General features: G+C 44.4%; 1 protein-coding gene across 1 annotated transcript in view; it reads left to right on the top strand.

Moving 5' to 3' along the window:
- The first annotated feature begins 741 nt into the window (after positions 1-741).
- Positions 742-23,577, top strand: part of MAPKAPK2 (MAPK activated protein kinase 2) — a 61,262-nt gene continuing 38,426 nt past the window's right edge. The window contains exon 1 of the mRNA XM_036757674.1: positions 742-1,385. Coding sequence (XP_036613569.1) covers positions 1,053-1,385 — 333 coding nt within the window. The 5' untranslated portion in view covers positions 742-1,052. The remainder of the gene's footprint in view (positions 1,386-23,577) is intronic.

Here is a 23,577-nt window from a genome sequence, read left to right on the forward strand (position 1 = left end):
TTTATTTATTTATTTGTGTGTGTGTGTGTCACTGTCTTTCTTAAGAGCTGGCAGAGTCCGATGAAGCAAAGCAGCTAGTATAGTGATTCGGGCGTAGAAAACCTGGGTATGAATCTTGGCTCTCAGATTTCCTACTGGTGTGATCTTGGCCAAGTCACTTATCCGTCTCCACTGGGCCCCAATTTCCTCCTCTATAAAATAAAGGGGTTGGATGAGATGACCTCTAAGGTCACTTCCAGCTCCAATTCCTATGGTTCTCAGCATCTTCTTGTTCCCTCTTTATTGGATGCAGTTACAACCCTGAGTCACAAAGCCGCAGAATATTCGGACCGAAAGGGACCCCCGCCTCCGATTCCCACCAGCCAGAGCTGTCCAGGGTCTGCCCCCTCCCGCAGCCTTTGCTTCGGACGCCTGAATAGGAATCACACAACTGAATAAAAAGCGACCTTTCGCCTTGAATTACTCGGAAGGTTCCCTTTCCCTTTGTGTAGAGCTGGCCTCCAAGAAAAGCCTCTCGATTTTTCTCTTGTTCTTCTCCCTCTCCAGCCTCTCCCGATCGCTTCACTCCAACCCCAGTCTCTGATCCTTCCCTTTAAGGGTTCCCCCTCCCCTCCCCCACACCTTCCCTTCGCCCGTCCCCCCCCCCCATCCTCCAAACCCCGCCCCCTCTGGCCCTCCCCTTTAAGGGCCGTCCCCGGCGAAGCCGAGGCTCTGACGCGGCCGCCGGGCCCCGGGGCTGGTTACATTGTCGCGCCGAGCTTCCCCCGGGCCGGCCCCCAGCCGTCCCCGCGCGGCTTCCCGCAGCGCCAGGCCCCCCGGGGGGCAGGCGCGAGCCCTCACGCCCGGACGGACCGACGGACCGCCCGACGGAAGCCGCCGACGGGCCGAGCCTGGAGCCGGGGCTGAGCGGGTCTGGGGAAGCCGGCTCTGCCGCCACCGGGGAGCAAACTTCCCAGCCGGGCGGGGGCTGGCGGGGGCCCCGTCCAGGGCCGGAGGAGGAGACGGCCCCGAGTCCTCCTCCTCCTGCTCCTGCTCCCCGGTCTCCCGGCACCATGCTGTCTAACTCGCCCGGCCAGACCCCGCCCGTGCTGTTCCCCAACCCTCCGCCGCCACCCCCGCCGCAGCAGCCCCAGCCCCAGCCCCCGGTGCTGCCTCTGCCGCCGCCGCCGCCTCCTCCTCCTCCGCCGCCTCAACAGCCGCAGCTGCCGCCGCCCCCCCAGCCCCCCCAGCAGTTCCCCCAGTTCTATGTCAAGTCGAGCCTGCAGATCAAGAAGAATGCCATCACGGATGACTACAAGGTCACCAGCCAGGTCTTGGGGCTTGGCATCAACGGGAAAGTTTTGCAGATCTTCAACAAGAAGACCGGGGAGAAATTCGCCCTCAAAGTAAGTTTGGGGCCCGGGAGGAGGAGAAGGGGACTCCAAGGAGCGACTGCCACCTTATCGGGGGAAGCCGGGAACTGCTTAGAAAGATCTACCTGACCCTCCCTTCTCCCCCCAGCTCCTTCCTGGGAGCCCCCAGGGTAAGGAGGGGGAGGGGTAGAGAGAGTGCTGGGGGGAGAAGGAGGAGGAGGAGGTACTGTTTGAGTTATTGTTGGTAGTTATTATGGAGCGTGTGACTTTGGGGGAGGGGAAGGTCAGAGCAGATTTTTGGTGTCCCTGTGATCGCGGGACAGTTTCCGGTCACCTTAGGGAGTTAGTGTAGTGAACTCCAAAGGGACTAGGGAGGACTATACCATTTTGGGGTTTGAGCGGGCTTCATTTGAATCTGTATGGTCAGATCCTGGATCGCTTCTGCTTTAACACCCGTAGTCAGTCTCAAGGAAGTGATTTTGAGGGGTTGTGGTTCCCCATCTCTCCTCTCTCTGCCTCTCCCTATCTCTTTCCTTCCCTTCCTCTTCCTCTCCCCTCCCCTCCCCTTGCCTCCCTCTCTCTCTCTGCCGGCACAAAAGGCCCATTACTCATTGAGCTGGTTGGTTGGTTGGTTTGGAGAAGTCGGATCGTAGAGGTTTATTTTGCCTCTTTCCTTATTTGGGAGGCGGAATGTGTGATTTCACTTCCCTTGCCCTCTAGAGTAAAAGTCTTCTGTCTTCTACTTAAAATGCATTGGCCCAAAGAAGTGCCAGACCGGAGATTCCGGAGGGGGAACCCCGCCTTAGACCCATGGGTGGGGGAGGGTGATTTGTTTTGGCCAGTATGCCTCTTCGCTTTCGCAGTGTCCACCCCCAACCCCCATGTCACTCCAAAGAGGGAGGCTTTGATACTGTATCTGCTATTTTCGTAGTTCCATTGATCAAAATTATTATGTACGCCTTGACCTTTTTGAAGTTTTTAGTAAATCCTTGATGAGGTGTGTGGTGTGGAAAGAAGCTTCTCCTCCTGAAACCCTAGAGATGAGAGATTTAATGTGTCCCTCCTCTAGGTACTACTTCAGTTTTAGGGAGGAGGATTGAGGGACAGATATCGGGAGGCACAAGAAAGCAACCCTGTGAGGCAGGGGGTTTGGCCTTGGAGATCCCACACTGGGAATTGGGACAAAGCAGACTCTAGTCTGAGCTAGGGGCAGGTTAAGGGAAATCATCACAGTGAGTTTTCTTGCCACAGTGGTTTTAAAAGGAAGCACTTCTCTGAAAGCAAAGAACTTCATCTTCTGATCTGTTTTCGATAGATATCTTGGTGACTGGGGAAGAGGGGAAAGTCCTTGTTTGTATGAGGGGACAGCTGTGCTGTCGTGGGAAAGAGTCAACAGACCTGGGTTTGGAATCCTGGCTTTGTCACTTCCTTAATTAGTGACGTTGAACCTCAATTTCCTCAGATGTAAAATAAAGATAGTCTCTACAATACCTCCCTCACTGGATTGTTGTAACAGTCAAAGAAGATAATGGATGTAAAACACTTTGTAAACTGTGAAGTGTTTGAAGTCAGTTGTTAGTGTTAATATCCTTCCTTCCCAAAGTGATTTTTTAAAAAGGTGCATAAATTCATGTTTGAATAGCCATTATTCCTTCTCTGAGGGATGGTGAATAAAAACATATATATTGGCCTTAAATATGATGTGCTGACTAGCTCCAAAGATGAGTGTTTTTTTTTTTCTTAAACTGGACAAATAACCTTCAAATTCTCTTTTGTAGTTGCATGTTTCTCTAAATGTAAGCTGAAGGTATGCTCTGAGTTTTGAACGTTGTGAAGGGCAGTTTTCTCTAAGGGAGGAAATACAAGCTTCCTTCCAATGACCTATTCTTTTTCAGATTGTCTTCTAAACCCCTTTTCTTTCTCAGTCCATTATGGGGGAGGAGAAACTAGAGTTATGCCCTCGTAGAAGAATTAGAAGTTTGACCAGAGTTAACTCACAGTGTTAAGCCTGGGACAAATTCTTCTTTACAGGAGAGCTTGGTGGTCAGCTGTTCAGGGATATGAGTTATTTGCACTTTTCCCAAAGGAGTAAAAATACTGTGTAAAGATATCAGAACAATAGCCCTTATAAAAATAAAAGGCCTGGAGAGTTTATATAATTCACCAAAAGCCTTTGAAACATTTATTTATTTTTGTGTTGGGGAAGGGGAGTGAGTGGTGGTGGTTAGAGAGAGGACTGACATTTCTCTTCTAATTATCAGGAAAATGACATTGCCTTTTAAACATTTTTTTCCTTGTGATCCTAAAGGGAGAATCTCCTAATGTTTTAAATGACACTTTTAGCACAATAGGTTTTTATGAGCACAATTTATCCTTCTCTTCAGGTTAGAAGTGGGTGAGAAGAGTGAAGTCACTCTGTTTTGACAGACAGCCTGCTTCTAGATCTCATGAGTTGACTCAACTGTTAAATTGCACATTTCCCACACTTCATTGTGTAAAAACTTAATAACAGAGGAAGAAAGCCTGGGTGAGGCATCAGGAGAGTGGCAGCAGTGTCAACAGCTACAGCATATCCAAATATTGGTTAGGACATAATTACAGGGGGAAGAGGGGAAAGGAGGAATCTTGTTCGAAGAATCGTGCTCTTGAAATACACATGAAAGATCTTGACTTTTGATTAATCTCTTGTGCTGATTAGGGAAATAATATGTGTGTGAAGTTGAGGAGCTTGAAGACCAAAATAATTGCTTTAGCTTGACTGGTAAGTTGGGAGAAAGCCTGGGGTGAGAGGAAGGGTTAGTCTGGAGGCTTCCCAAACGTTGCTTGGCTTATTGAAGTGTGTGTTTTGTGGGTAGAAATGGGTGATATGGTTGGACCCCTTTGTGGCTATGCCTGGTGATGGGAAATTGAGATTGTTTTGATGCTCTGAGCCTTGTCTGTGGTGTAGTGACCTCAAATTCCTGTTAAGTGATGGCTTAAAAAAAATGACCAGCTTTGCTCCTTCCTTTCTAACTAACCTTTAAATGTATTTTGGTGGGTATTGCGGTCTTACCTTGTCATAGCCTCCTTGTTCTTGCTAAGAACTTTTTCCCCTCTTCCCATAAATCTAGAGAAAGGGTCTTGGAACCTGGCAGGTCTGTGTTTGAATTCTATCTTTGGTACTTCCCACTTGTGTGACCCTGAGCAAGTCACTTCAACTTTCTTCATCTGTTAAAAAAAAGAGTATGGACTAAGATGACTTCTGAGGTCCTTTCTAGCCTTAAATCCTTGATTTTATGCCAATGGGCTATAGAAGGTTTTGACTTTAGTCCCTAAATACATCCTTTTACACCACCCCCCAAAGCAAATCTCTCAAACTTAAATATTGTTTTAGGGTTTGTAAATTGCTTTTCATGCAACTCCCTAGTGAGCCAAGTAGGAAAAGTATTATATTTTGCTGAAAAGGAAACCGAGGCTCAAAGAGGTTGACCTGGACAGTAAGCATTTGAGATAAGATTAGGACTTTTTCCCATATAGAAACTCCCACTCCTCCCCCTAGCTGTCATTGACTTTACCCGCTTTGGCCCCTCGCTCATTGCTGTGATGCTAGAGGGTGTTTTCCACTGTTAAACCATGCTCCCCTTGAGCCTGACACACACTGTTCTCACCCTAGGTGTTACATTGAAATGTAGGTGAGGAACCCACAAGGCAAGAGTCTTGACTAGGTCATGGGAAATGGTCCAAAGTTTGAGGTATTTTCTAAACCAGAACTCAAGGGATCATAGCTTTAGAGCTGGAAGGAGCCTTACAGTCCATTTATGTCCAACTCCTTGATTTTACAGATGAAGAATCTGAGATTCAGGGAGATAAGTGATTTGCCCAAGGTCATACGGGTAGTGAGTTTTGGAACTTGGATATGAACCCGGGTAGGTCCTCAAACTGAATCTGGCATTTCACTGCTTGCTTCTTGCCACTATTTGAAAAGGTTTTCTGTAAGAATTGATTCTAGGGATTGTTTTTTAACTGTTTTAAAACTAAAATGTCTCTCAGTGGTGGAAGCCAGTGTAAATTTCATTAACTATTTCATATTCTATCATTTTAAAACTGAAAGGGACCTTTAGTGATCATCTTGTCACAGGATCCATTCCTCCCTTTCCTTCTTGATTTTACAGATGAAAGGAATTGCTATTTTGGGAAGTGAAGTGACTTATTTGAAGGCATACTGCTGGTTTGTGGCAAAATGATTAAAACCCAGCTCTCCTGAACTTCTTTCTTCTGGTTGGTTATAATCCTAGCCCCAACTCACAAGTGCTTCAATCAGTTATATTCCCAGATGGTATTCTTTGGTTCCTCAGCTGTACGCTCCTCTCCTCCCCAACCCCCCCCCCCCAATTGTGTAGTAATTACTTTGTACACTACCTTGACACACTTAATTAAAGCCAATCCTATTGTCACTGTTCTCTGATTAGTTGAAGCATGTTATTGCTTCATAAACTCTAGGTTTCCAGAATGTTGTCATAACTTATCTCTGTTTGTCTTCCCATGGCATGGACTGGAGAAAACAAGAACTTGTGGTTTCTCTTCTTTTTCCATCGTTTCTTTCTGTAGCTGTCTCTTACTTTCTTCCCTTTCTTCTTTAGATTTTTATATGGAAATATGAAGCATAGTTACTACCTTAACTTAATTTATAATCTCAGATAGTAAAATGTTCACTGGTAGTCATGGCATCATAGATTTAGAACTTGAAAGGAATCAATAGGTCTTCTAGTCCAACCATTTAGCAACTGAAGAAACTGAGGCCCATTGAGGTGGTAACATGTCCAAAGTAATACAGTGAGTTGGTCGAGTAAGGACTAGAACCCTGGTTTCTTAACTTCCAGCCCAATGCTCCTCCCACTATATCATATGTACTTACATATATACATATATTCAAACATACATACTAGTAAATGATCATTGTTGAGGATATAAAGGTAGATATGCATAAAATGCCCCATAGTATAATGTGGGTTGCCATGGGTTGTTCAGAGAAGAGAGAGAGTATCCAGGACTAGTGTAGTCTGGAAAGGTAGGATTGAGTTGAACCTTGGGGAATAGGATAAGACTTGGCTAAATTTAGAGGAAGACGTACTGAGTGAGAGGGGCTGTCCTGGGTAAAGAAGGAATGAACATGTTTTCAGGACATTGGCTTGACTAAAACTGACAGTGCTGGTGGTTGGATAGGGTCAAATGGTGACCATATTGTAAAATTCATTTTAATTTCAATTTCTGTAAACGTCTTCTGCATGTAGGATATGGGGAGGAGAGAGTGGTAGTGTTAAGATAGCCAGCAATTGGCAGCTGGTGGTGAGGAGGACAGAGAGCTGGGCCTGGAGTCAGGAAGACTTGAATTCAAGTTCAGCCTCAGAAACTTACTATCTTTGTGACCCTAGGCAAGTCATTTAACCTCTGCTTGCCTCAGTTTCCTCAACTGTGAAATGAGGATAATAATGACACCTACCTCAAAGGGTTGTTGTGAAGACCAAAAGAGACAATATTTGTAAAAAGGGTTTGGCATAGTGCCTAGCAAACAGCATGTACTATGTAAATGCTTATTCCTCTCCTTTTCCCCAAACAGAAGTCAGTTTGGAGGACAATAGCGTTTAGGTCTGAGGGACACTCTTCGATTTCTTTAATTTCTTGAGGACAAAATTCTATTGTATGTAGGTCTGACATGTCTCTGGGTTTTTTGTTTTTTTTTTGATGCAGTTGGGCTGCTGGCATCCAGTGACACAGGGTCCAGGCTGAGATCTTTCAGCGCTTTGCATATTATGAATTCTGGGCATGGTGGTGCTTGAGACCTAATCTTCAGCAAACATCTCAGATAGATGGGTCTGAAAGACAGGAGGCTAAAAGCAGGCCCTGGACTGCAGGATCAAGGCTACAGTCATCTGTGGGTGTCTGGAGAAATGAAACGGTTTCTTTCCCAGAGGATGAGGTGTTTACAATTGTGAAGGAATGGGAAGCTTGCTCTTTGGTTTTCTGGTTGGTTTATGAGAGGCTCCCGTGCTTTGTAAGTGAGACCACTTTTAATAGTGGTCTTCCATCAGTGGTGGGGCGTGGGAACCTCTGAGGTGGTAAGCGCTTGAACGCTTACATCCATGGTGTCAAATAGAAGTACGGGGACTCTATATATAAGGATCCCTGCAGGCTGCGTATTGACTTAGAACATGTTTTATTTATTTATAGATTTTAATTTGTTGTTGTTCAGTCGTTTCAGTTGTGTCCTCTTCTTTGTGACCCCATTTGGGGTGTTCTTGGCAAAGATACCAGAGTGATTTGCCAATTCCTTCTCCAGGAAACTGAGGCAAACAGGGTTGAGTAACTTACAGAGCTAGTAAGTGTCTGAGGCTGGATTTGAACTCAGGTCCTCCTGACTCCAGAGCCAACGCTGTCCGCTGTACCACTTAGCTGCCCTATTATATTAATAGATTAATTATATGCCAGTAATGAATATGATTAACTAATAATTAATATATAAAAAGATTACTCTCTTAATAGGTTAACAGGTATTAGCATTATCTATGATCTATTGTATTTTAATTTATTTTGTTAAATGTTTCCCAGTTACATTTTAATCTGGTAGGCTTCATGTTTGACACTTGACTTATGTGGTAAGAAAAGGTATTTCTATTCTCTTTCCCCTTGCCCCCAGTCCACCCCACCCCACCCCACTGCCAAATTCTCATGTGAAATACATTTGGGAGATCTTGACTAGGAGAATTGGTCTGATTAGACAAGCAGATGGGAATCTGTGTCTTGTGGAAATCTTGGTTTTCCAGATGGACCAGGAAAATCTCTTTGGTGGCCCTGGGCAGAGGGGGAAAAAGAAAAAAATGGCATGGCTTTTGCCTGCTTCCCTTTCACCACAATCTTCTGGTCCGAGGCTTCATGAAACCTATCTCTTTAAGTGTGGCACATCTTGGTCAGTTAAATCTTAATGCCGACCTTCAGATTCAGAGATGAGGGCATGGGGAATAGGGAGTAACGTAGTGTCAGTTCTTGGCCATAAAGTAGTTTCTGAATAGTGTACCATGTTTCTTAGATCAAAGAATAGGCTATCGGATAGTGTGTATTGGAGGTGATGAAGTGTCCCTGAGACTCAATAGTTATCGGTGGTGCTTCTCCTTCTTTCTTAGATAACTGTTTTCTTAGACCACTTGGAACGTGGGCCCCCATGAAGGGCCTTGGTCATCCATACTGGAAACTTCAAGGGTTCAGGGTGGCAGGAGCATATTAGAGACTGTTTGGCAAGTGAAAAGTATTGGAACAAAGGGGAAGGCAAAAGTACCCATTGTTAATTCCTGTGCTTTCTGTAAAGGAGCTGGGGGTGAAGAGGAAGGGAAGGAGGACCATATCATGCCTTAAAAAGATCAGCCAAAAGAACTTAGGATATGTAGCCTGGAGCAGAAAAGACTTCTGGGGTACATGGTGTATGTCTTCAGATATTTGAAGGATTGTTTTTTTAGAAAAGAGATTAGGCTTGTTCTGCTTGGAACCAGAGGTCAAAATTAAGAGCCATGGGTGGATGTTGAAGAGAGGCAGATTTAAGTTTGATGTAAAAAAAAAGGCTAAAAAAACAAATAATGAAAGCTGTCTCAAAGTGGGATGGGCTGCCTTGGATAGAATGGACTCTTTTAGATTAGAAGCCTTCAGGTGAGGGTGGCTTGACCACTTCGAATTGGAGGTCTTCAGGTGAGGGTACATGACCACTTTTGTTGGGGTTGTTTTAGAGAGGATTCTTGTTCAGGTACAGGCTGAACTAGATGACAGGTGAGGCCCCTTCCAACTCTCAGAACTAATTTTGTAATTTTGGCTACTCCATTCCTGTGTCTTTGCTCCCTGAACCCATTGTGAAGTTGTAACGTGACAACCAGTCCCGGAAAGAAAGGGGTGAGGCTGGATGGGGGTAGCATTCTATTGGACTTCAGGCAGGAAGGGAATCTTTGACCACTTAACCCTTTCTGATTTCACTCTGGCTTAGGATTTTGCCTTGTCTTGTACCATGGAAAGATCAGTCGATGAGAGCTGGTTTCCACTCTGTGTGTGTGTGTGTGTGTGTGTGTGTGTGTGTGTGTGTGTGTGTGTGTGTGTGTGTGTATTGACCATTTTTTTGTTGCTCTGATAGGCAGATTGTTATGGGGCTCCCAGCCCACTGGACATCTGCAGTCTGGCATCATGCCCAGGGCTGAGGGACTGTCTTACTCGCCCCCTTCTGTCCCAGCCAGCTAAAAATAAATCTGCCACCACTGCAGTCTGCCCTGACAGCCTGGCCCCTGAGATTTCACTCCTGGGCCACCTCCTGCCAGGCTCCTGAATTGTACCATTCTCTTTCCCTCTGCTTCTCTCCCCGTCTCCTCCCCATTCTCCCCACCTGACCCTGTGGTGTAGAGTTGGGCCAAATCACAACCCTGAATGCTAGGAAGAGAATCATGGGGTTGGTACCCTCCTGACAAGCCTTGTTGAAAAGGCTGATTGGGTATGCCTTGCCCCCTTGAGTGCCCCTAAGGGAAGGGTGAGAAGAGGAAGAAGAGAAGGATGATTGGTTGGAAGGTAGATAGAGCTTTCAGTTGTGCCAACCTCTCTGCTCCATAACTTGCATCCTGAATAAGCTTCCTCAGCCAGGAAGGGTTTGCCGGAGTGAGGATGAGAACCTAGGGGGCTTTCCCTCACCCTGACTACTCTTTGGCTTAGAGGAAGGCTCCTGCTTTGGCTCTTCCTGAGTCTGCTCCCAACTTTCTTCACCACTACCATGGAATGGGGCTTCAGGTTACAGCACTCAGAGTGTGACCTCATCTTGATGACTTCCAAGAATAACTGGGCCCAGGCATGGTGCTGCCTGATTCATGCGTCATAGGGGTCAGGTCCCTGTTGCAGAAGTTTTTTCTGAGTACCATCCCATCTGCCTGGCTTCAGAAAGCCTCCCTATCACTGGGCCAAGTGCTGCTGCAGCAACCTCCTCCATCCTCCTGACTGGGGGTCCAGGAGGCCTATGTGGTCTGGGTGGTGCCAATTATAAGTATTTAGAATGACCTTTTGGTGCCAGGTTAGGGTATATTCTTTTTGTTTCGTTTGACTTTGCTTCTTACTGTCTCTTTGGTCCCTGGAACAGGTGTTGGCATTGCTAATTGTGGCAGAGATATAGAGATATTCTATAGACTTGATCTCCGATTAGGGTTTTGAGTTGGTGTAGCACGGGATGGTGTTAGTAGCCAGGAGGTAAGAATTCAGGGCCCCCTGCCTTCAGCTAAAGTTGTGTAGTTTGTCCCTGTCTCCAGTGCTGCCCCACCACCCCTGGGGCCTCATTTCCTCTGAAGGGAGAGATTTATCTGCCAAGGCTCATTGGCCTCTGGAGGGGAGGGGCAGGGCAGGGAGCGCTAAGAGTTTATTTTTAACTCTGCCAGAAGGAGCCTGTGCACTGGCCCCTGCCCTTGGAATAGTTTTACCCTCTCTCCTCTCTCCCCCAACCTGGGCCTCCTTCCCTTGTTTTTGTAGTTCTTAGAAGAAACCTCACAGGATCCAGCCAGCAAGAGAAGACATCCTAAGAGTCATGGAAGGAAGGCCTGTTTGGGGAGAGTCCCTGGCTCCTTGCCATATCAGGCCACCCCCCACCTCCCCAAGTCTCAGGGCTCCCTGGAATTGGAGGTCACATTCATGGAACTTGGAGCATCCCAGGAATGCAGTTTGGTTTGAAAGGTTCATCCAGTCCAAGCACATGCCCAGACTGAGGTACTCTTCTAGAAAGAATATTAAGGGTTCATCCCTCCAGCTCTTCTTTTTCTCCACCTACTGTCTCTGATCAGGGACAGAGAGCCCCTGAAAGTCTCTCCCAGTCATTTCGGGATGGGTGAGGAGAAAAGGGGACTTTAATTTTAAGCTCCTCATGTTTAGATTGCTGAAAAGACTCATTCCTTTCCACTGGGGATCTAAGTAAGAATCTTGTTTTGAGGTTGAGACAAGCTGTCTTCTTGCTACTTCTTTCATATGTTCGCCATTCATGTTCTGTTGGTGAAGGAATAGAATAAGTGCCTCTGTGCCCCTCCTCCTCCCCCTTTTACCACCTTACCTACTCCTTCCCTACCAAGATGGCGGGGGGGGGGGGGGGGGGTGGGGGTGGGGGTGGGGGGGTGGGTCCCTGTCTGACCAGCTGCCTATGGTTACCTTGGTGACTGCTCTGGGTCAGCTTTTAAAACATTCTCCAGCTAGGGGTGATTAGAGAAGGGAGGTGGAGCAGGCAGAGTGAGGAGTTGGACATTAAAGGTTTGTGAAGCCATCTGGATGAGTATCTGAATTAATTAGTAGGCATTTATTGGGCCTAGAAATGTAAAGGATACAAAAGAGACCCTGCCCTCAAGGAGTTCATAATCTAGTTAGGGAAATAAGCTTAATTGGTGAAACAGGAGATCATGTAAGACAGTATGTAGAGGAGTATTGAATCTGGCTGGCCAAATCTATAAATGTAGGAGGAAATCGTTTGAAGGGTAGGATAGCCATTCATTGAAAGCACAGGATCTGGACACCGAGAAGACTGGGATAAGCGGGGGAAATGAGAGCAAAGGCGTGGAGCCAGTGAGGAGACAGACCCAAGCAGAAAAGATGGTCCATTTAGGGGAGTATTGGGAAATAATGTTGTTTCAGTAGGTCAGAACAGATTATTCAGAGCAAGAGAAGGGGGAGGGGGGCTGGATATGGTAGGAAGTAAGGAGGCATTGAGAATTGTTGAATAGGGAATGAGAGAAAAACAGACTATCCTCCCTCTCCCCCTTCCCCAAGGTTTATGATTTGGCTGCTCATCTGGCAGAGTGTTTCTCTGGACTTAGTCTCCTGAGAGGAGAGAAATAAGCCATTGGATGATGTTGGGGGAATACTATCTACTTCTGTTCAGTTTCTTTGTCCCCCAGAGAACTTTTATGCTGCGAGGGTGAGCTTTGCTTTATTCTCTCCCTTTTGGGGTGGAAGGAGAGTAAAACATGTGTCAGTAAATTTTGTTTCATTCACTGGTGAGAAAACTCAGGCCAAGCTAAGGAAAACTCGAGGATTACGGCTTCTTAAATCCTATTTTGGGAAAAACTGACAACAGAAAAAGTTTAATCTGAGGTAAAGCTGTCTGGCCCTATTAACCTTACAGACAAAGGAAGCAATTTTGTAGAATTGGGAGTAGAGGCAAGTGAATATTAGACTCAGTCTTGTGATCTAGCTTAAGGGTGAACATTCAGCTAAAGACCCTGGGTTCAGAGGTCTGATGGCTCTCCATTATTCTCCAGAAATTGGGATTTTCTGGTGGGAAACAGTGGGGCTTGTATATATATTTAAGGGGAAAAAAAGGTGGTGTTCTGGGGGTTGGGAGTGGGGGAGGATGCCTGAAGATGACAGCCATCTTATGAGGAATGGCCCTGGTCAGGATCAATCCCATCTCTCATTTTCCCTTCTAGTTAGTCTTCGTAGACTTCTCTTCCTGGAGAAGAAACAACCACCACCACCACACCATCATCAGTAACAACAACTTGCCAGAAGGCTGATAATCTGAGCATGGAGGTTCGAGCATTACTGTCATCCTGATGTTTGCGACTTCTTTGCTGTTAACTGTGGCCAAAGCAGAGAACTCTTTCTTTTTCATTTCTCCCCGACTCAAGTCTCAGCTACAGTGTAAGGGTTCCTTTATAACCTTTTAAGGTGGTGTAGCGAAAAGTATCCTGGATTTGCTACTTACTGCCTGTGTGACCTTGGGCAAGTCACCTGACCTCTGGGGCTCAGTTTCCTCTTCTGTAAAATGAAGGGATTAAACCCAAGGTCCTCTGAGTTTGCTTCTAGCCCCTAAATTTGTGATCCTCTGATTTTTCCACTTTTTGAGAATGTTGCCAGCTGAATTTTCTTAAAGCTCAGCTTTGATTCTGTCACTGCTTAACTTTAAATGATTCCCTGTTGTTCACTGGGCAAATTCCACCTTTCTTAGTTGAATGCCAGGCTACGGCTTGGCCTCAGCCTACTTTTTCCAGCCAGATCTTTGTTACGCCTTCCTTAAACTCTAGCCAAAGTGGTATATCTGCTATTCCCACTTTCCCATCTCTATGTTCTTTCTCTTCCTCTTCTCCTGCCTGACCCAGTGCCCTCTTCCTATCTTTTCCTTTCACGATGTGGAACTTGGACTAGCTGACCTTTAAGGTCTCTTTCCACTCTGAGTCTATGATCCTTTGAAGGCTTCCCTGATTCTCTTCTTATCTGAAATGACAAAATTTCCCCTCTTCTGAATTCTCCTTGTATTCTCTATGTCTTCCTAATGTGTTTTGTATTCTGTCTTTATGGTTTACGTATACTTTATTTCTGATACCAACCCCTATCTCTCATTTCTTCCACCCCAGATCTCCCTGAGATCAGAAGTTCTTTGAGGTTGCAGACTGTTATTCATATTTCATTGTGTAACCTTAGGCAAATCATCTAACTTCTGAGCTTTCTCTATAAAATGGGTGGATAATGCCTAGTCTGCTGTAGCCTGCTAGCCCTTGGTGGACGTAAGGATCCAGTGAGAGAACGGATGTGAAAATCCTTTGGAAACTTAGGTGCTGTACTGATGTAGTATCAGTTCAGTAAATGTCAGCTGAATGAATTAATCTTTTGGGCAGAGGAGGATTGCCTGGAGGTGGGAGTACTCTAAGGTAGTATGTTGATGCTATTCCCATGGAGGGGGCGGCTTTCCCAGGAGCGTGACTCTTACTCTACTAGCACATCATGACAGAGCTGGGAGTTCTTTGAGGGTGTATGAGGCTATGCGTGTGTGGGCAGGTGCAGGCATGTGCTTCTAGTAGGTTGAGAATGGGGATAATAAAGCATCTACTTTCTGGGGTTGTTGAGAGGATCAAATGAGATAGCATGTATAAAGTGATTTGCAAACCTCAAAGCACTATATAAGTACTATTCTTCATCACCATCATCACCACCACCACCACTGTGATCAATATCGTCACCATCATCATCATTATTCTTATTGAAAGTTGCTCTTTTTCCCTATGCAAATACTCCCCCTCTGTTATGAGTGAACCTAGAGACTGCCTAGAAAAGAGACTTCAGAGCTGCCTCTCTTTCCTCCCCCACCGCTGTCTGCTGACTCAGATTGGCACCCTCTGTTTCTCCTAACTAGGTTCTTGTTCTTGTAATCGGTCCCTCACCACAAGTCCCCCTCAAGGTTTCCCCTCACCTCTCTGCTTCCTTCCAGGACTCTTCCTTTTCTCCTTCAGCAGCAGAGACATCCTTCCCCTCCTTGGAAATCTTGTACTGGAGAGAGCAGACTGAGCATCAGAATCCTAGGCTGCAGAGCTGGAAAGGGAGCTTATGGATGATGTGGTCCAGCGGTCTTGTTTGACAGAGGGGGAAACTGAGGCCCAGCAAGGCGAATGAGTAATCATATAGCAAGTAAAGGGTAGAGCTAAGACAACTCAAGTCTTTAGACTTCTTATCTAGAGCTCCTTCCATTGTGCCTCAATACTTCCCATGTCACCCTTCAGTGGGTCTGCTGAACACTATTTCTCCCATTGGTTGCTTCAGAGTTACCTGCTGGACCTCACTCTTGAGTGTCACAGTGATGGCAGAAGTGGACAGAAAACCAAGCTATGAGGCCAAACCTATAGGTTTGTGGATCCTCGAATGAGCAGACTGTTTCCATGCTAGAAACAGTACCTTTGGTTCTGACAAAAGCGTACCATTGGTCATGAGAGTGTAGGTGCATACCTGGTGTAGTGGAAAGAACAACTGGATCATGAGGGAGTCTTTGGACTAGGGTTCTGCCTTCTACCATTAATGATCTGGGTGACTTTGGCAAAACACTATCTATTTTTGAGGCCTCAGTGTCCTTACTTGAAAAATGTTAGAGTTTGGAGTTCTCTCTTAGCTCTAAAGTTTATACTCTTGTGTTCAGCATGCTTTCATCCCTCCTATGGGACAGACCACTCACAGTGTATGTCCTACCTACATAAAAGGTACTGATGAGGCACCAGAGGAGAACAAGATACCCCTGGACTCAGGCACTATCTCTGAGACTGGGTACCTGGCTACTTGGCTGTCAGTATGGAATGGTGATTTTTGTAATACCTAATGTAGATAACTATATTAGTATTAACCAACTGGCAGGTTTTTACCAGTTTGTAAAATCTATTTTCAAAGTGCTTTTGCTTCTTAAAAGTAAGTGGCCAGTTGGTGCTGGAGATAGAGCGCTGAACCTGGAATCAGAAAGACCCGAGTTCAAATCCCACCTCAGATGCTTCCTTAGCTGTACAGCCCTGGGCAAGTCCCTTAACCTCTCTCAGCCTCAGTTTCCTCTTCTGTAAAATGGAGTTAATAACTCCATTTCACCTCATAGGGTTGTTGTGAAGGCGAAATGAAATATGTAAAGTCACTTGGCAAATCTTAAGGAGCTATTTAAATGCTAGCTATCATTATTATAATTATTATTATTAAAACCATAGCAAATTGAATGACTTCTCCCTAGGTCCTGTGCCTCTTGCCTCATCTCTTGAACTTTTAAGACAGAATTTTGACTCCTAATCCAAGTATACCATGAACCTGTAGGATAACAATGGATAAGATGACACTTGTCCTCTGTCTCAGCTGGAAGTTTAGGCACTTTGGGCTCAAGGCCTAACTGCTTCTGACTTGTGTTCCAAATCTCCCTGGGCTAAATATTTTTCCCCGTCTGTGAAATAGGGCTCATGGGGAGGGGAGGAGTCAATTTATCAGCTTTCTCACATCTTAGAGCAGGGGCTCTTAACTTGGGGTCTGTGGACTTTTTTTTTAAAGTATTTTGACAACTGTATTTCACTGTAATTGATTTCCTTTGTTATCCTATGTATTTTATTTCATGCCTTTAAAAGCATCATTCTGAGAAGGGGTCCATGATCTTCACCAGACTATCAAAGGGGTCTATGGTTAAGAATCCTTATCTTAAAGTAATAGATACCACAGACGTGGGAGATCTGATTTCTTATTTGGCCCAAGACAATGCTGGGCAACTAATTTAATCTTTTAAAATTTTAAAATTTAATTTATTTAATTTACTCTTTCTTAGCCCCGATTTCCTCATCTATACAATGAGGACAATATTCTTTGCACTTTCACAAAAATTGTTGTGAGGATCAGATGAGTTAATGTGCATATATGAAACACTATCTAAATTATTATTAATGAGAAAAGGTGGGAGGAAGTTGGCCTGATTCGTTCCCCCACCTCAGAATTGAAGTAGTTAGGTTAAGTCATTGATCGGGACCTAGGCACAGTTTGGGAGTGTAGTCTTCTACAAAGAGGTAAAAGCCCATTGCCTTGTATAAAATGTTTTGGTCTCCAGAAGGATAAAGTCTTCCTCTCCTCCATTTTTCAGAAAGAAAAATGAAGGCTAAGTAATTTGTCAGTCCTTGATTACTGAACACCTGAACTTGCAGCTTATGGACAGGCCTAAGTGTCATCTTTATTATGTATTTAAACTTTAATTTAATTGTCTTTCACATGATTTTCAGGCCTATTCTCCATCCCTGTTCCCACATCTAGCTCCTTCTAGCTGCTGTCAGTAGCCCCACTTTATATACTTCTCTCCCTCCACCCCCAGCCTCTCCACTTGCATTTCAGAGAGAAGTAAGTGGTGGTCCTGGAGTAAGAGCCTAGAGCCAAGGTCATCCTCTGGGCCTTAGATCTCATGTGATACTGCCACTGTATGAAATGGGAAGAATTTAGAACAACTGAGGTTCAACCATTTCCAAAAGCTGAGTTCACAGCCTGCAGATTCTGGAGCAGGCCACTTAGCTAAATAATCATGAAAAAAATTAATTAGCAGTCCTGGGGGTTTGGCAACTGCTTTGTCCCTAAGGACAGATAGGATGAGACTACACAATATATTGTGTTTCTTCCTGCCTTCTCCGAGCTGCATGGAGATGACACATCCAGGTTTCCCTCATTAACCCTTGCTGGTTCGCTCATTGTTATTTCTCATCTCTCAGTTCTTATTTTGTCCAGTTCTTATTTTCATTTCTTTTTCAAATATTTGTATTACATTTACTCTGTATGAGGTGCTATGAGAAATCCCCTTCATTCAACTGTCCCTTTCTAACTACCTTGGGGAGACTGTTCTACTGGTCATCTCTGGCCTCTCAAATTCATTTCCTCCTGGTGCCTTCCCCTGATTCTGTTATACCTCGAAGGGATCATTTTATTTCTCTCTGAGGCCAGACTCCTACAAGGACTAGCCCTCACTGGATGTGGGACTTCAGACCACTTTCTTCCTACTTGGTCCCCCCTCAGCCCTTCAGAATTGGGCTTTCATTTCTAACACTCTAGTGAAACTGCTGTTTCCAAGGAAACCAGGAATCTCCTAATTGTCAAATCTATTGGTCTTTTCTCATTTTTCCTTCTTGGTATTTCTTCCTCCCTTGAATACTGAAACACTACACTGTTCTGGTTCTCCTCCTACCACTGATAACCCATCTCCTTCTTCAGGCTTCTCTTCCTACTCTTGAAATTGGGTGTTTCCTTCTCCTTTTCTTTCTTGTTTCTCTTGGAAATTCTGCCCCTTCCCCTGGCTGTACATGACTTCCACAATATTTCTAGTCCCAAACTCTCTTCTGAGTTCCAGTTCTGAATTTCTAACAGAATGAATGAGTTAACAGTACCTCATGTTCAGCATGTCTATAAATTAATCTTTTCTCCCTTCTAACCCCCCCCCCCCCATTCCTTCCAATTACTCTGTTTCCCTGACCATTTTCCTAGTTAACCTAGGAATTCAATCAGTTGACAAGTTCTGTATGGGGGAAGGGCAGACTGGATCTATGATTTAATTGGTATCCCAATAAGAGAATTCCCTCTATAAATGCAGATGGTACCTGCTCTGCCATTTAGTCTTTGAGAGTTGCTTGGGGTACTCAATGTTTGGATGGCTTACCCAGGGCATCACATAGCCAGGAGTGTCAAATTCAGCACTTGAACCTAGGTCTCCCTACTCTGCCTCACTGTAGGCCCTGCTGCCCCTGTAGGCCTTCATCTTTTTTAGATCAGGAATTCTTAACATGGAGTAAACTTTAAAAAAATTGATAACTGTATTTCAAAATAATTAGTTTTCTTTGTTATTCTATGTATTTATGCTTTAAAAACATTATTCTGAGATGGGCTCCATAGGTTTCATGAAAAGGGGATCCATGACACAGGAAAATTTTAAGACCCTCATAATAGCCTTGTCTTTTGTTTTTCCCTTTTCTAATCTATCTTTTGTATAGCTGCCAGGATGAGGTCTCTATTTTGGATCCTTCGGGGGCTTCCCATTGCCCGCTGAAAAGCATTAAGAGGTAGGAGAGATCATTTACCTTTGAGTTGGTCAGGAAAGTCTGATATTTGCTATTTGAACCGGGCTTTTGAAGGCTGGCTAGGATTTCAGTAAGGGAGGGTAAGTAGGCAGGTTCAGAGGTGGGACATCCAAAGATGAGTAGAATACCTGATAGATAGTCCACTTTGGCTAAGAGTAGGTCAGTCAACAGGTATTTTCAAGAGCTTACTGTGGTGCCAAGCACTAGGGATAAAAAACAAACAGACAAAAAACCAGGTCAAAACAAAAGAAACAAACAAAAACCCCCTTCAGGAGTTCTCATTCCAATGGGGGAAGCAACATGTAAATAACTAGATATGACAAAATGTAAACAAAGTAGATGAGAGGGAGTCTAAGAAAGGAAGGCATCAGGGGACAGGGAGAGACCAGAAAAGGTGTCTTGTAGAAGGTGGGATTTGAATTGAAATCTTGAGGGAAGCTTGGCAAACCAAGAAGTCAGAGGTGAGGGGGCAGAGCCTTCCAGGCATGAGGCTTAGCTAGTGTGAAGGCATGAAGATGGAAGAGGGAGTGTCCTATTTCAGGCACTGCAAGTAGGCCAATGTACTTGGATTATAGGGTTTGTGGAGGAAAGTAGAGTAAGAAAACTGGAGTAGGGCAGTAATGGTTGTTATGCTTCTGACCCCTTGAGTTATAATCTTCTTGCTAGAATATAGACTTTCTGAGGCCAGACACTCTATTCTCTTGTTTAGGGCTTTGCACATACAGAGACTATTTGATATGTGGTGCTATCTGATCAGAGCCAGGGAAGGATTGGGAAAAGGGGAGCTCTAGAGTTAAAGCTGTGGGCTAGAGTAGTGATTTTAATCCTGGTTCTGACCCAACAAAACACTTCTCTGTTGCACTGGAGAATAGTTTCTTTGAGGCAAGAGTCTCCTAGGTAGGGTTAGTCTAGCTTCTGTTTAGGACCAAAGTGAGCATGCAAGCTGCTCTGAAGGGGAGATCTCAGAGGAAGAATTTGCCACCAAGCTTCCCTCATTTCTCCTACTCTCTTGTTCTTGGGTTTTGGCATCTTTGGAAGGATTGAGTAGAAGAGACTTGGAGGCCCATCCAATCAACCGTTGGTGCAGGTGGGAAAGTGAAACAGTGGTGTTATGCCTGTTTTTCCTAAGTGCTCACTCTCTCTCTCTCTCTCAACAAAGGAAGTTGCAACACCTCTCTCTCTCTCTCTCTCTCTCTCTCTCTCTCTCTCTCTCTGTGTGTGTGTGTGTGTGTGTGTGTGTGTGTGTGTGTTTAATAGAGTAGAAGGGAGGAGAAAAGCCCTTCCAGTAAAGGCCAGAAAAAAATAACTGGTCTCAAAGTAGACAGTTATTATCCCTTTTCTCTTAAAATCATTCATCTTCCTTTGCTCCCCTTTTCTTCTCCACTCTGCCTCATAAACCACTGCCAAGGCTCAGTAGACAAACTTTATTCCTCTTGAGAAACTGAATCCCTTCAATAGGTTAACTGTCTCTGCAAAGTGATTATTGTGGGACTGAAGGTACATTCTCTTTCAGGCGGGACAATGACCAAGCCAGTCCAGAAGGAAGGGTATTTTCAAATGTTTTTTAAAAAAGTTCTCAGAAGGAGATCACATACAGTCTTACTTGATTACCTGTTTCTGATGGGAAAGTCTTTTTAGACATGGAAATTGTTTCTGATATCTAGCTTAAGACCCTCAGTATTTTAGTTATATATAACCTTTTCCTGATTGATCTGCATAGAAGTGCATCTAGCATCAAATTACTAATTTATCTGCTCAGTTCTAAGCATGTTTCTAGGAGGGATATTGGTAAATGAACAGAGAAATCCTTCTAAAGGACCTGGGTACAAATTCCAGCTTTGCAACTTATTACTTGTGTGACCTTGGGCGACTCTCTGGTCCTCAGTTACCTTTTCAGTAAATGGAAGAGGCTGTCCTTTCCAGATCACTCTCCAGACACCATCCCCCCCACTTCAGTGAAAATGGGAATTAGTTTATAGAACCAATAATCCAGGATGTCAAGGAGAGCAGAGCTTTCCGAGCCATCTCTAGATTGTAGTTTGAGGGTGGAAGAGGGAAGTTTGACAAGTCATTGGTAGTTGTTACATTTTTAGTATTGGTTCTGGAGAATGTGGGGCCTACACTGGGTAGAGACAGTAACGTTTGACAACATAGAATACTCTTTGACAATAGCACTAGGGACACACATCAGAAAAAAAAGTTGTTTTGTCAGCCAAGTACTGGATGATTCTGTACCTGCCTATGTCTAGGGGCACAATGTCTAGGCAGACAAAGCTGTCCTGTGGCCTCACTCCACAAACCTGGTAGAGTGATTGAGGGTGGGGTGGTCTGTAGCCAGCACTGCAGGATATTAATTGCACCAAGAAGGGCAAAGTCCATTGGGAATAGGCTCTGTTTAGACTGTTCTGTTTTCCATAAAGGGTAGTTAATTATGTTGCTTATGGTGCAGCTGATAATGAGATTTCCCCTTCTGAGCCATATCTAGATTGAAGCTTGAGGAGGCCGGTCAGTTGTGCCAGGCAGCTCTTGTGCTAGAGAAGGGATGGTCACATGTGGGAGGAGCTGTATTAAAACTTGTTTATTTGGATCCACCGTTGAGACTACTTGAATAGAAGGTTCAGTCTTCTTGGGGATTCATTTATCCAGCACTTAAATGCCTACTGTCTACAAAGCACTGAATTAGACTGTTAAGACAATACAAAATTTAGTTAAGGCAACATCTCAATCTGGTTGGAAAATAGGATGCAAGTGGAGATAACTAGAATGCCCTGTATTCCTAAGTTCATTTGAGGAATAACAAAGTACAGTCAGTTTTGCTATAATGATTGCTTCAAAAACATGAATTTGTTCCAATTTGACTGATAGATGAGGGAACATTTCAAGCATAACTTGAATATTGGGTTTGCTTCTGAGAGATTTCTTCCACAATAAACAATGAGAGAACTCAGAAAATTGCCCCACTTCATGGTAACTCACAAGCTGCTGGCCTTCCGATGCTCATTTTCACAAGCAAAGTTCAGGTTTTTGTCAAGGTAAAGCGCCACCTTTATTGTATATCTTCTGGTGCAGGAGGAGCTGTGATTGCAGGAAGGCCAGTCCTCCCTCTCCTCCTCACCTCTGTACCCTCACTCCTTACCCTATTCTGCCTTAGCCTCCAGTCCAACTTGACTCTGCAGCCCGAGGTACAGGTGGAACAGCAGCCAGAGGTCTCTGATTCAGCCACTGCTTATATTTTCGTAGTATTTATATATTTCTTAACCATTTAGCATATATAAAACTAATCTACTATTTTAAAATTAGCCCCTTATCTTTTAAAAAATGTGTCATTGGCAAAGTTTTTGAGAGTTGTTCCCCAGCCCTTTGTGATTTTTATTGCTTGATTTTGTATATCGAGGTGATTCCAGTGTTTTCCCCATATGGCTATTGATAACTTGGATTTCATTCTTTGAGAACTGCTATCTATTGGGGGAATAGCTGTGATTCTTATATATCTGAACCCTATCTTTACATGTCTAGGATATAAGATCTTTATTAGAGAAACTTGCTGCAAAGGTGATTTGAGGTTTTTTTGATACTCATGCAGGTGTTGTTATTGTTTTTGTTTGCCATCATTTGTCCTTTGTTCCTGAAGAGGACCATGACATCAGGAAGATGATGCCATGACTTGCAAGTGAATTGGATTTAAGTGAGGGAGGGCTGTGCAGAGTCACCAGCTTCACTTTCTCCTCCAGAGCCATCTGGGTCCAGTGGCAAGATATGAATCAGGATGACTGAAGATGGCCCCCTTATGTAAGGGTACAAAGAATCAAACACACTTAGATTCTCTTCCATCCTCAGGTGAAAACAAAACAAAAACCAAAAGGAAAAAACCCAGCACTTTCCTTGATCTTTTTACCCTTTGTCCTTTTAACAGCCAAACTCCCAGAAAAAGCTGTCTCTACCCATTGCTTCTACTTCATTACTGGACACTCATTTCTCAAGCCTTTGCACTTTGGCTTTCTACCATGCCCCACAACTGAAACTGCTCTCTCCAAGGTTTCTAGTGATGTTTTAATTGTGAAATCTAATGCTCTTTTCTCAGTCCTCAGCCTTTGTGTCTAATCAGTATTGTTTGACATTGGTTGCCCCTTCCTCCTGAGTACTCTCTCCTCTTCAGATTTGGATGACAGTTTTCTCCTGGTTCTATGCATCTCTTCTTTCTCAGTCTCCTTTGTTTTGTATCATCATAAATGTCCCCATTCTTTGAATTCTAAAAATTCTGTCCTGGGCACTCTTTTTATCCCTTATGCACCCTGGAGGGGATCTTGTAAGCTCCTGGGGTTCAGTTATTTCTCTAAAGGTGACTCACAGATCTTTATATCTAGCATTAATTATTCTCCTGACCTGTTTGTTGGACATTTCTACTTGGATGCCTTGTAGGCATCTGAAACTCAACATGTACAAAGCAGAACTCATTCTCTTCTCTTCCTCCAAAGCCCCAGACTGCCCTTTCAAATTTTCCTGTTTATGTAAAGGGCACCATCATCATTCTGGTCATCAAATTTTGTCAACTCTGAGTCATCCTCACCTCATTGCTCTCCCTTGATGTCCAGAACCAATCACTTGCCAAGTCTTGTCTCTTTTAACAAAACACCTCTCTTCCATTTCCTTCTCTGTACTGGTTTGTCCAGCATCCTAGATGGGAAAAGACAGGAAGCCAAGAGTGCAGATGGGCTCCATTTGGACTCTTGGCTTCCAGGCTTTTCCATTCTAGCCTCTGCATAGCTACCAGAAAATAAAGAACCCTATTTTTACATATTCCTAAAGAATACCTGACCATGTCTCTTCCTGCTTCAGAAATGTCAGTGGCTGCCTATTGCCTCTAAGATAAAATA

This window comes from Trichosurus vulpecula, chromosome 4, assembly GCF_011100635.1.
Source record: "Trichosurus vulpecula isolate mTriVul1 chromosome 4, mTriVul1.pri, whole genome shotgun sequence".
Taxonomy (NCBI): Eukaryota; Metazoa; Chordata; class Mammalia; order Diprotodontia; family Phalangeridae; genus Trichosurus; species Trichosurus vulpecula.